This window comes from Platalea leucorodia (assembly GCF_965183815.1).
Source record: "Platalea leucorodia genome assembly, chromosome: 12".
NCBI classification, from domain to species: Eukaryota; Metazoa; Chordata; class Aves; order Pelecaniformes; family Threskiornithidae; genus Platalea; species Platalea leucorodia.
In genome coordinates this window covers 497,904-511,406 of record NC_138834.1, presented here as the reverse complement: position 1 = coordinate 511,406, position 13,503 = coordinate 497,904, and the positions used below count along the sequence as shown (strand labels likewise).

At 40.3% G+C, this 13,503-nt stretch overlaps 1 protein-coding gene across 2 annotated transcripts in view; it reads right to left on the bottom strand.

Annotated features, from left to right (window-relative positions):
• PPM1F (protein phosphatase, Mg2+/Mn2+ dependent 1F) overlaps positions 1 to 13,503 on the bottom strand; it is a 43,172-nt gene that overhangs the window by 9,665 nt on the left and 20,004 nt on the right. The window contains exon 7 of one of the 2 annotated variants that reach the window (XM_082325146.1): positions 12,468 to 12,592. In XM_082325146.1, the coding sequence (XP_082181272.1) occupies positions 12,468 to 12,592 (125 nt within the window). Of the gene's footprint in view, positions 1 to 3,799; positions 12,593 to 13,503 lie in introns of those variants that run through there. The other variant, XM_082325145.1, reaches the window with a different exon arrangement.

Below are 13,503 nucleotides of genomic sequence, written 5' to 3'. Positions count from 1 at the left end.
ACCCAACAATTAGATCCATCGTTAGCAGCTTGGCTTAATTATAACTTAGAGCTTCATCAAGCATAGACTTCGCACAAGATTTTAAATGACTATAATTACTTATACAGAAAGCCTGAAGTGTCTTTTGGTCCATCGTTTAAAGTTTTTTTCCTTTCCCCACACTGACACCAGAACTTGGTTTCGTAACGGAACTGGGCTGTAGACTAAAAGAGAGGTATCTCTTATAGCCTGATAAACGCGCAGAGAAATACCTTTTATGTCTTATATAAAGAGAAACAAGGCGTCAGGTTTTTTTAATCTCGGCTAAGAGATGCAAAAAGGAATATTATTCTAACCTTTTCTTGTTTAGTCCCACTCTTTACATGAACGACTTCTTTCCTGCCCCCCGTTTAAAAGGCTTTTTGCACCCTCCCCAGGTCACTGCTGTTGGCGGTTGTCCGGGCTCCGTACCCCAGCCTGAGCCAACTCCTTGAAGTTTAAGCAGTAAAAAGCAAAGCGCAGAACGGGTGCCAGAGACGCTGCAACCTCCCAAAAGACGCGGGGAGGGGAGGGGAGGAGGTATTCTCACGCAAAGGAACTCCTCCCGCCCCGCCCCGCCCCGCAGTGCCCGCCTGCAGGACGCCGCTGCCGGGGCAGGGCACGGCGCGCAGCGGCCCCGCTCCGGCCGCCCGCGCCCCCCCCCGGCGGCAGCGCCCCCCGGCGCCCGCGGAAGGCGGGAGCCCCCCGGGGGCGAGGCGCGGCCGGAGGCGCCCGCGGGTCCCGCGGAGGCCCCGGGCGGGGCAGGCGGCGGGCGCGGCGCGGGAAGCGGGGCTCCCCCCTGGCGTCGGCGCAACCGCTTCCAAGGGGAGCGGAGCAGCGCCGAGCTGCAGGCTGAAGTACGGTAGCTGGTGCGGCCCACCACAACACAGCTAGAACCTTTTTCTTTTAGGCTACGCAAGAGACTTGGGCTTGCCTTGCTGTATGCCTCAAGCATACAGTGACCTCTTGTATAAAATGAGCAGGTTTATGTTTGTCAAGGCATGTTCAAAATACTTCTCTCCAAGAGCTACTTCTTTTTGAAGGCTAGGTAACAGCTGCACCATTTAAACATTTAAATATTTTCTTATTCTAATGAGAACTTAAGATTCTTTCCAAACAGCTCAACATAACAACCTGAGAATGAGGCGAACCCAAACTTCAAAACATTTTAACTCCAGTAAAAAAACAAAAACAAACCACAACTATCAAATCAAAAAGCACCTAACAAGATATTAAGAACTCCTTGTAGTGCAACAGGTAACAGATCTTGTTAGATATCCAAAACAGAAAAGTTCAAGAACAGCTTAACACTTTGAAAAAACAAGTTTTCTTTAATATGTGGGATGTTGACTGTAAGACATCTGCACAGTTACATGTGCAAAACCGCATTATCACTTTGGTGAAACAGGTAAATACCCATCACAGTCTCTACACATAATTTACAAGCACCTTTCTGCATGACACATTCAAGATTATGCTCGATTTCTTAAAAAAAAAAAAAAAAATTAGAGACAGTAACATGAAAGCCTGTAATCTACATTAGTGCTACTTCAATAGCAAACTCGATCTAAATGCAGAAAATGTTTTGTCTGGCCCTCACCAAAGAGCAGAGACATGTGAAGTCTGCATTACTAGAGGAGAGCCCATACTTCTCAAAGTTCTCCTAGTCTCTGAAGAAGCTCTTCTGCTCACTCCATGTCCCAGGTGTAGAGGACAGGCATTTCCAGACTGATCTGGTAGAGCTGAAGAATTAATTTCTGCATAGCATCCCCCGGTGAAGTTTCCTAGAGAACCTGGATGAAACCAGCAAATACTAGTCAGGGCAAACCGAGCAGCTCTACAAGAATTAAATACCCCTCATTTGTGTTGTAACAGTCACTAATTCGGGCTAAACCAGAAACATCTGCCCCAACACCTCTGTTATTTCATTACTTTCTTCAGTCTAGGAAATGAGTGGTTACAGATTTTACAGCACATTGTCCACAAAGAGACATGCATCAAATGGGGTGGTTAAACAGGACACAAAGATTTGTCATTGCTTGCTCAAACAATTGAGGTGGATAATGCTGCTGTGTCATGAACCCCATCAATGGCATCCGAGTTCAGCTTCATGTAGCTTTAAATCAAAGCTTTACATTCGTTTCCATGGGCTTATTGATTGCTTCTTGCTCAAACCCACCAGCAGCAGAGACTGCAGATGACTGATATCACGGAGCAGAAGGTTGGCTACGAGCCCCATGTTGAACACATGGTCTATTGGAGATCTGCTAGATGAAAAAGACAACATTCATGAGTAAGACAGCACAGCCAACAAGAATCAGCAACGTCTGGATTTCACCTCCTACTAATCAAAAGGAGACAGTGAAGCCGATGGTGGGCACCAGCAAGGAGAAACAATAGTGATGTCCAGTCCTGTTCTCAACTGCAGCTGGAATGGGCTCAGATCTATAGGAAGACAGGACCCGTTTTTAGGAAGGAAGTACCAAAGATGCCTACAAGACACTGGAGCGATTTTGTTCAGCTCTGTGTTGTTATCAGCAAAGAGTAGCTGTAGTTGCCTTTGGATTGTGGAGTTACCTGGATGATGGATACCCATAGTTGCTTTACATCATCACGAAAGAACAGCAGCAGTTAGCTGTTGCTTATGCTCCCTGGTGAGCTAAGTGAATCACGGGCTAGGGAACTGCTGCTAAACCTAGTCAAGCAAATCCCCAATCTTTGCTTTTCTGAGAATTTGCTACTTTTCTGGAGATTATTAAAAGTGAAAATTCACCCCTGGAATTCTTACTGTTAAAAAAAACAAAAACAAAACAACCCCAAACCAACAAAACATTTAGAACCATGAAACGGGAGATATTTTAAAGAGATCTGAGGTTTGATCTGAAGTAGGTTCAAGTATGCCCACAGCATCTTGAGCAGAACCTACCTGATGATTGATTATGGTTATCCTTATTTTTGTATTTCAAGAAATACTTTGTCTGCTTCCCTCTGATGCAGCATCCTGGGCTCTTACTAGATTTTTCCTTTTCTTCTTCACTAGGATAAATATAATAGTGTTTAGACAAACTGCCTAAAAGACTGCATCTCTCAGATCCCCAAGACTGTTAAAGCTTGCTTTTTGTCGAGTCTGTTCTCTCTGTCCTACTCTCCTTACATCTTCCTTTCTCGAGGATATGAACACCAGCACTTCAGAAACAATCACACAGATCACCTTAGCTTCCAAGCCATCCTTACAGTTTGAAAGTTACCGTCCTTCTCAAAACTTCCTCTGTGTTCTGCAGTAATTAACCCTAACGTACTCCAAGAATTCACTGTCCATCCTTACACTTCAGCGGTTAAAGACCACTTCTTTAACAAGTATGCAAGTAAACAACAAATTGTCATGATCTGTGCTGCAACAGGGACTTTCAGATTATTATCCCTTTACTGTAAGACATTAGGTAGTACACCAAACTTAACCCACATTATTACTGTTGTTAGCTGGTAAAAAGAATGAAAGAAAACTTGGACCAAATCAATGAATTAGAGGTACACAGTCCATTTCTAAGACGGTTTTAGTGACATCATCTTTTCAAGTAAGCATGCTCTGTGATCCCAAGGATTGTTTCCTTCTAGTTCTTCCTTCTAGTGCGCTGGTCTCTTTTCCCAAAAAGGCCCTATGGAAGAAGGTAAGATTTGGTGACCAGGTAACCACTCAAAGATATGCAATATGACCACTGCGGATCCAGCTACGTGAAGTATTAGAATGAAAAAGACATTTAAGAAAAGAAACAAACAATGCTTCAAATCACTATACTTTATTAATACTTCAGAGACATCAGATCCTACAGTGGAGAGTTCTTATCCCCCCCTCTTCCAATCACTGCTTTGAAACAACTCCTTGCAATATGCAAATAGATACATGAGGCACTGTGTGAATACAAAAGTGACAATACAAAAAACCCCCAACAATTAAACCTCATGCAATACATACATACACATATATAAAAATATTGTAATGTAGCATAATACACACACGCACTATTAGAACAATCCATATAAATGAATGTACAATATGCATAGCATTTAATGATCAACGACAACAAGTTTCTGACCTGAGCAGAAAACCAGTCAGCTTAAATACGAGTTTTAAGATACTAGTTAACTGCTTAAGCCACAGCTTATAAAACCTGCTGTACTGCAGCTTTTCTGCTCAGGGTCACAAGTGCAGATTAGCGTACAAAATAAATAAGGACTACGGTTCTACAACACTTGGCTAACAGCTCCTATTTCAAAGTCACTGGCCCTCTTACTTTCATTCAAGGTTCGTTAGCCAACACAGTGGCAAGAAATGTGCCTAAAGCAACAGTTCTGCTCTTGTACTATTTTAATACTGATAAGAACACATATTTTTAAGTCAGCAGGAATAGTTACAGAGGTCTAACTTACCACTAAATAAGCACAGGATTGAAGTTATCGTACAGAGCAGACACTGAAGAACTACACTGACTGAGCGGCTGATTAGCCACGTGGCATGCTGCAGTTACCAACCTGTCTGTCCGGTCAGCTAGGGCAAGAAAGAGAGAGAACTGAAGAGGCGAAGAAAGTTAGAAAGCTTTTTCCCCCACTCTAAACAGTGCAAATGTTTGAAAACACAATCAATCTGCTGGAACAAGGAAATACAGAGACAAGAATATTTCTGAAGTCCCGTATTCAGGATGAGAGCTACTGTTACCTGAATTAAGCTTAAGTATTCCTATGGAATAGCATGCAAATAACAGGATTTTCTTCTTACGCATCCAATACTGGTCAATGCCAAAGACACAACAGGGGTTGTAGTCTCTTATCTTCCTAGCTGACATGGTACTTCCTACACTCTTGGTGTTGCAGGCCTCCAAAGATCGGACCACATTCACAATGAACACAGATGAAATTAAAATTATAAAGTGGCAACTAAACTGACTTAACAGCCAATGGAGTTTACAGTCTAAGAAGTAGCATTTTGGGGAGGGGGGCGGACAATGTAAAAGGACATAAAAGATAGAAGAAAAAGAAAATTGGGAAGACAATAAGAAGGAGACAGAGCAGGACTGGCTTTCAGAAGAGGAAGATGAAAGTAGTTAAAGCAGTTAAGTAAGTTAAAAGTACTTAAACATTTATACTGGCCTTTTTTTTTTGCCAGTATAAAGTTTTAACCTCCAACAAAACAAACATCTTACTACTATTAAACACAGTGAAAGGGAAAAAAAAAAAAAGAAAAAAAAAGAAAGCAGCATTCATCATCTAGTATAAGCAGAATGCCTTTTAACAAAGTTAGGAAGGGCAAGATGAAAAAGTCATAGTATTTAATTGCCCTGAGAAGGTCCCCATAGGATCTCTCCAGTTCCCTAGCTATTATCTCTTTATGCTTAGACACCCAAAAGGAACCGTGATTCCTTAGATAAAAGGATAAATACTTCCTGCAGGGCGTGATGGTCACACCTTCCAGCTCCATTTGCCAAAGCAACAGACCTTCCACAGACCTCACGTATTGCCGCACAAATGATAATAAACTTCAAGAAGTGATCTGCTAGATCAGGAAAGACTGATGGCGTTCTTGTGCATGGGAACTCAGAACCATTTAGTCATTAATAAGTTCAGTACTTGCTACATTAATATCTCCTGGAAATTAGTAATCAGGCTTAATAGTTGAGAGAAAATTCAATAATCATAATCTAACTAGTCACAAAGCACAGATACATTCAGCTTTTTAGAAAGTTAAATGTATCTTCTCTCTTCAGACTAAAAAGCATGTATCAATAACAGGACATGAAACCCTGACTGAGAGGAGTTTGTTAACAAAATACAGCAGACTTTACAAAGCAGCCAAATTCATTTGCTTAAAACAGTGGTTTTAAGCTGACAGTGCACTGCCAACTCTTCTAGGTTGCTTTTTTTTTTTATTCCATTGTTTGCATTCCAAGAAGCTTGAAAACATTTCTTTTCCTATTGATTTTGTCCTCTTCTGTTTGACAAAAGCTGCATCTTGCTAAATTTTCTATGCTGCCAACACAGCTGTCTTTTGTTTATTTTTGTGTGCACCAGCAGCAGCATGCACAGCTTGGAAAACACATTAAACTAGCAACACTGAGCAGCTTGTGGGGAAGGCTTGCGAGCGTTCAGGCTCTGATGGGTCACACCAAAATAAAGGTTTCAGTGATTCTCTGTAGGATTTTGGTTTCCTGTTCTGTTCAGAGAGAAGGTTATCACAAGAGCCTACAAGTTCATTTTAAGGTAGTATTTTAATAAGTGTCTGTGACAGGTGTTCAGGTCCAGTCACTCCCTCATGTCTCCATTTGATTACTTTTCAGCTGGCATGGCTGATATCAATAGAAATAACTTTAGATAAAGTAAAATCCAATAAATATACTAAAACAACCGAAACACATGCAGAAAGTGGCTGGCTTAGCTCTTAGAGCTGTCAGTGCTGCAAAACGAATACTCAACAGGGCTGGCTGTTTTAGTGGCTCGATTTAGGAAAGAGGGCAGACTAGCCTCTTGGTTTTGGTGCTGTCAGTTTTAAAGGTCATGACCAGCTTGGCACAAAACCCATTGCTTTCCAGCACAACTATACAAATGCAATCAGACCTGCTGTAAACACGTGTTTAGACGGAATACATAACTTAGTGTAGATTGGGAAGTTTTGCAGTCATTTCAAAGCTCATTTTTCTCCCTCTCCAGCCCTTCCTGAATGACATTTTGTCCATCAGTAGTTGTTTGCTCCTCAAAAAGGGGGAATGGGCCATTACTTCCTAGTAGGATTTTGTCCGACAGCACAGGCCCAATTCTAAAAGGGACAGTAATAGAACTAAGCAGGGAAATTTAATTCAGGCTTAACTAGAGCTAAATTATATATGAATCATCCACAATCTGCTCTGTTGTGGCTAACATCCCCCCACCTTTTCCCTAAAGCATTTGCCTGATACTCCAGTACTGTAAGAACAGAAATAGACCGTGTCTGGTGCTGTGCAGTAAGTACCTGCATCCACAAGAACACCAGTAATTGAACCAACAAAGTCTCACTTACACAAAGAGTGGAGCTGCAATCTTAATTTAGACTTTAAGCAGCTCAACTAACTGTCTATGCCCTTTACAGATTGAGGGTATTTACGGGCTACCTTTTGTGCAACGCCATTTAGAAATACCCATGTTCCTCAGCCACTTGTTTTGGAAGCACCTTTTTGTTAGTTTTTAAAGGATCGCCTGGGAAGCAAGTTTCAACCCCAAAGAGCTGCTTTAAGCTCTCAACTGAAAATGGGTTTTCCAGTGCAGATAGCCAACTTATCTCCAAAATTCAGAAAGCAAGAGAAGCATTTTTCCCAACATCCAACAAAAAAATGGAAATTTTAGTGGCTTTTCATGACAGAAAGCTAATAGCACTGGAAATGCTTTTAAAAAGAGCAGTATCTCATCTGACTTTGAATTCAGATAAGTGTCTATTAAATGCTATTAAAGTCATCACTGTGATTAACACTATTCAACTGCCAACTCTGCTGTAACCACTCCGTGCCCAATTACTCATCTTATGAGAGCTCACCAGCCGTATCGATTCATTAACACACTTCGTGGCATTTACTCCTGGCAGCAGTCGCACAGTGACCAGTAACTGCATATGCTGAATGCTCCCTCGTAGCACCACCTTACACATAAGGATGTTTAGAAAAATCCATTTAGTAGCATTAGCTTCCAAGACAGTGTTGAGGGGTCACAGTGAGTCACCTCGGATGCTTTTACTGCGATTCCTTCCGCGGCTGTTTGAAGACAGAGTTACCGCATCTGAGTGTTGCCTTTTTAATGGGTGTGCTTCTAATTCTTTCAAGCACTGGTATTTCGCTCTAAAGAACTGACGTTTGTAGCTCTATTTTCCAGCCCACTTCCTTTTTAAAATAGGCATTAATAATACTTAAATGCGTTCCTGTCTCTCTCTTTCACTCCTCCATCACTCAGAGGGTGGATTCTACTTAATCTCCCTCTGTTCTAAAAATTTTCCTCCATTTCTATCCTCTGTATTCTCAAAAAAACCCCAAAACCAATCACCCAACAAATGTAATTTGTAGAATTGTAATCTTGTCTATGTCAGACCCAGAAGACTTCACTGTCTTCGGTATGTTTGTTTGTAGGAGAGGGCAGAGTAGGGAAGGGAAGGGAAGGAAAGGTAGAAGTATAAATTACCCATAAGCAGAAGACATGTTGGATACCCACTAAGCAGAATGACTAAAGCTAGTTTTTAATCAAGCACAATACAAGAATTTAAGCACGCTCTGTTTTAACAATGCAGGCTCCTTTAAGGAACAATTTTTCTGATGCTGGGTGCAAAAATGCAGCAGCAGACACTCATTTGGAGTCTAGTAAAATATGAAATACTTTCATTTTTCATTGAACATTTGTCTTGAGTCCTCTGGCTAACTTCTACAGCTTCAAAGATTTTGGCTAGACTCAAGAATTGTTTTTGTTGCCGGCCCGTTAGAAAGACAACAAGGAAACAGGCAAATTAGTCAATTCGTCATTAGTTGATTTGACATTGGTGGACAAGTGTTAGTACACTGTAGATGACGCTGGGAAGGCCCAGAGAGGCAAGAGCATTCTCTCACCAAAATTACATATTATTTTTAACCAAAGGAGGGAAAGAAAACAGAGCAGAACAGCCAACACCAGAAATCCAAGAAGTTTTAAGAGGAAAGATAAGAAAAGCTAACGTAGCAGATTAGTACTTTAAATTCAAAACGTAGCACCACTCCATATTTTGGATTATTTAGTTCAACTTCATACCTTCTGCTAGAGCTCCTTCCCATCTCTCGTCACCACCCATACTAGTGACACTTCTTGTAACAGCATTATGCGTTATAGCTGGTGGCTTCTAAAAGTGATATCAAAGTCAGAAGTGAAACAATAATTGGAGGTTGCCTTGCCATCCCAAGGGTAAGACCATCCCGACGACCATTTTCAATAGAATTTTAAAAGCGTACTTCCAAAATCCATACTTGCATGCTGTGTCATACTTTTGTTACTGATTTAACATCAAATTGAAACGTTGGTTTTTCAGTTAAAAAAAAAAAAAAAAAGATAAAAGAAGAGAAGGGAAAAGAGAAGAGAAGAGAAAAGAGAAAAGAGAAGTTTCCATAGGTTTTGATCAGGCTGTCAAGAATGGGTAAGACATCTCCAAAACCAATTTTCCCCCCAAACAGTATTTGGAATTTTACTGTAGATGACACATTACAACTTATTTATTCCACTGATAGGATACAAACTGCCATTTTTGACCCAGTTACAACTCCTATAGACCTGACCAGACTTTTTAAAGCTAGTAAGAAGTCTCTGAAAATTAGAGAAATATTTTTTATCCCTGCTGAAATCTGTATGAGTTCCCAAAGACTATCCCTATCCACTTAGATCTCAAAGAAATGAGGCACTAAGTCATTCAGAATGAAAACATCTATATAAGGGAACAGCTGCTCAGAATGCAGAATTTCTTCCCTAGAGCATAGCTTGAGAATTAAGTTTTTTGATTACCACAGACAGCTTTCTAAAGGCCCATTTCACTTAGTTTCCATTAAAAAAAATCTATCAAATTTCAAACCAAAAAGGATATTTTCACGTTGCTCTAAGTATCCATTGAAAGACTTAAGACTTTGTTTCCTCTGTAATGCAAATCTGCCCCAAAAAGGTTGAAGTGAAAAGATCATTACAAAGAATTTAGCTTGTTCAGTTTCCTCCACGTTCCAGGAAATTTGGCAAATTTCAGAAACTAAACCATACTAGGAATCTACCAACATTTCACACCTCCCTTCATGAATACAATAGCTTCCCCCTCTCCCGATAAACCTCAGATATCAGTGAAATAAAACAATTCTGCATGATTCTTACTATATTAATAATGAGAACTATTTCCAAGACACCAAGAGGCACTAGTGGTCATCAGAATTTAGCATGACACTGAATATCTGGGTTAGAAATCAAAGAGATGAGAGAGGTAAATCCAAAGGGATTACTACGCAAGTCTAAAGGCTTCCTTAACTGAAGTAGGTTCACTACAAAAATTAACACCTACCCTACCAGGCTGCCATCACAGAAAGCCTTCCCCACATATTTTAGGACAGCAAAATGTAGGATGGAAAAGTGCTTGCAACCTTCTCAGAAGAAAAGCTCCTGTTGTTGCACAGCAAGACAAGGAAGTCCCTGTCTGAGTCGCTATGTAATGAGATGGTAGCTCACTGAGGAGCTTCTGTGTTAAACCGTATGATCGTTCATAGTAATCCAGCAAAAAACTCAAGTCGCTCGGATAACTGCACTGCCCCACACTAGCCAGCGATTCAGAGACTCTATGGACACAAACAGTGCTGCTCTGTTCTTCCTTTTAGCCATCTCAACTCTCCTACCTAAACTTCCTCCCTAAGCAACATTAATGTTCAACACATTTTAATAAACAAGACTGACATACTGCAATGCCATGTGCCTCTAAATTAGGCATACAATCTTGCTGCCAGATGTAGAGCAGCTCTTGTTTAGATACAGAAATTACTAACACGTTTACCATTGAGCCTTCAGATCTTGTTGAGTCCTGCTAGCCAGGCTACCAAGGCAAGACAAGGCAAAGCACAACCAGAGGCTCTAGCGTGTAATGGATATAACAGTTGCACAACAACATATACATTCATTAAGATTCTTTCATCCTCACCTTAGCTTCACATATCCTTAGAAAGTTATTTAGCCCCGAAAAGTTCATGAAGTGTGGCCAAATTAACCATCTATTAATCAAAAGCGGTTACTAAGCTGTTCCTAGTTTGTGTTATTAAATTTTCTTGTGAAGGTCAGAAGTGTATTTGTTTTTAAATGAAAGTGATGATGACTCAGATTGTTACTTTATGGTTAACTAACTAGAGCTTTTTGCATGGGGCAGGGGGTTAAGTCACAGTCAGTATTGTGAAGCTTTTACTACAAGCCACAAGATTTGACAACAATGAAAGACGTTTTCTTGAAACCTAGTTCCCACTAAAATCATTCACAAAAATGAAACATTTAAGTGCATTAAACATTAGTATTAATGAAATAAAAAAGTCACATTTTAAAAAAACTATAAACTGGCTCACCAGAATAGGATAGGAAGCCAGCAGTCCTTGGGTGAAATATTTAAGGCACTTGAGGGTAGTCAGTTTTTAAAACCAGATAATAAAGACACAGCCACTTTAAAATTCTAATTTAAATAAAAACCACAACAAAATAAAGTAACACTGCAAAAAATTCCTCCAATTGTAAAGGTCAGTAAATAAACAAATAAACACTTAGAATAAAAATAAAATTCTCATTTGTTATAGTACACAAAAAAGTGGCAGAAACAGAGCATATTTAACTGCTAGAGCATACACACTGTAAAGATCTCTCTCAAGTACAACAATAAGGGTCCTTTCTTTTCAGGTTGCCAAACAGCCAATAAAGTGTGTTTGTTAGGGAGGAATAATCCAGTGCACTTAAATATTGGATTCCAGTTTATAAACCAGAGCATCCCAGAAAGCAGCTGGGATATTTCTAGTTAGCCTTCATGCTCTTTTTCTGGAGCATTGAGTTTCATTTTCTCCTCTCCATACACACAAAATTAAATATCTGAATAAAGAGGTCGCATCATTCTTGTAATATCATCTTTGGTACAAAACAAAAGCAACTTACACAGCATAATGGTGTCACCCAGTCTCTCGCACACCAAGCCTGTTCCTACAGACCACAAACAGTAACAAGCTTTTCTGTGATGGTGACAGCTTCTCTCCACCCAATCTCCAAAGTAACATCACAATTAAATATAACATACAGCGTTCTTTTTAAGCTAATTTAAATTTTCACTCAGAATTCACAAACGGGTATTCTCACCCATTAGCTTATACATATTATGGTTTCTTACCACTCCCAGGGCAGAGGAATATGACCAGCAGCCCTGCGACACACTTTAGAAGTCTGCTCCCAGAGACGAAATAGCTGTACAAATCTCCACATCTGCTCAGTGTTTTTTGAACGGAGGGGGAAGGAAGGAAAAGACAAATGGGAACTCAGTAAAAGGAGTCTTGCCTTTCTGTTATTTGTCCATTTGTCATTTTTTTTCCTGACACATTTTGCCTATTGTATTAGAGGCTTCTTCAGTGGAAAGCAGTTCCTTACGTGAATTTATTTGAACGTTCTGGATTAAGCAGATTTTGTCACTGTGTGGCTGCTGCCTCACAGCTGAGGAAATTAAAGGGTGAGCTCCGAGCATCATCACCAGCCCCGAGGCTCTTAGGGTCTCTGAGACAGTCTGCCAAGATGTCCTGAGGATCCCTCAAGAACACCACTAGAACAGTGATGTTATCACTGGATCCATTTTCCTTTGCAGCAGCCACCAGTCTTTCTGCTGCTTTGAGACCCACTCCTTTGGTTTGCATTAAATGATCTAGAACCAAGTCTACAACCTCATATGGCTTGATAGCATCAAAGAATCCATCGCAGGCTAGGAGCAAGTAGTCTTCAGAACCAGTCAGCTCAAATGAATCTCCATCTGCATCACCAGAGATGTAGGGTTTCTGACATATGTCACCTAAGACAAACAAAACAAAGGCTTTATTACTTCAAATGTAAACAGCTACTTCTTCACCCACCAGTTGTTTTTACCGTCCTCAAGGACAGCCAGATCACATTCCAGAGGCACCTGATGCAGGACAAGGGTAGTGAAAAGCTATGGAATAAGCATGGAAGGCCTTTGTTCCTTTAAGAACGCTTGAAACCTACCCAAATCCAGTGGGTTTCTAAGGAGTTACTCTACTTCACGCTTTCCCAGTTTCGTGGGGAAACTAAGGAAATTCTTTCGAAGTTTTTTCTCTCTGAAATATATTTGTGCAAAGAGATAGTCAGGCCTTCATTTTGCAGGCGTGCCTCTTGTACAGCCTTCAGAATGCTATGAAAATAAGATTTTTCTTAGCTATCCAGATACAGAGCACAATGCCATAAGAATCTGCTCATTGTGTTTAGTTCATCAGTTTCATATGGACATATTTATTAAACATGGGTTGCTATTGACCCAAATAATGTTCTACAAATTTATACTAATTTGCTTCCACTTGCACATTACAGTTATCTACTGTACTTGTCCAGTGTCTTTTCTCTTTTTGCCCTAATTGGTGAGTAACAAAGTAAGCTTGTTTAATAAGATTCTGGAATACTACAGTTAAAATGCCATAAATTGCTGGATATGTGTGATTTGAAGGAGGATGCAGAGATCTGACTTAAGAACTGCAGTCAGGAGAAAGATATATTAATATTGAAGTGGACAAAAACCCCACAAAGCAGACATTCAGACACATAAAGGAGGCCAGATGAACATTTATTACTTCCTCCACTTTTACAAACTAAATACTCCACGTTTGTTAAGCTACTGTAGAACGCCACAGTATCAAAGACATATACAAGAAGCAAAAGACTTAGAAGTATAAAAGAATTAGGACTGTCATG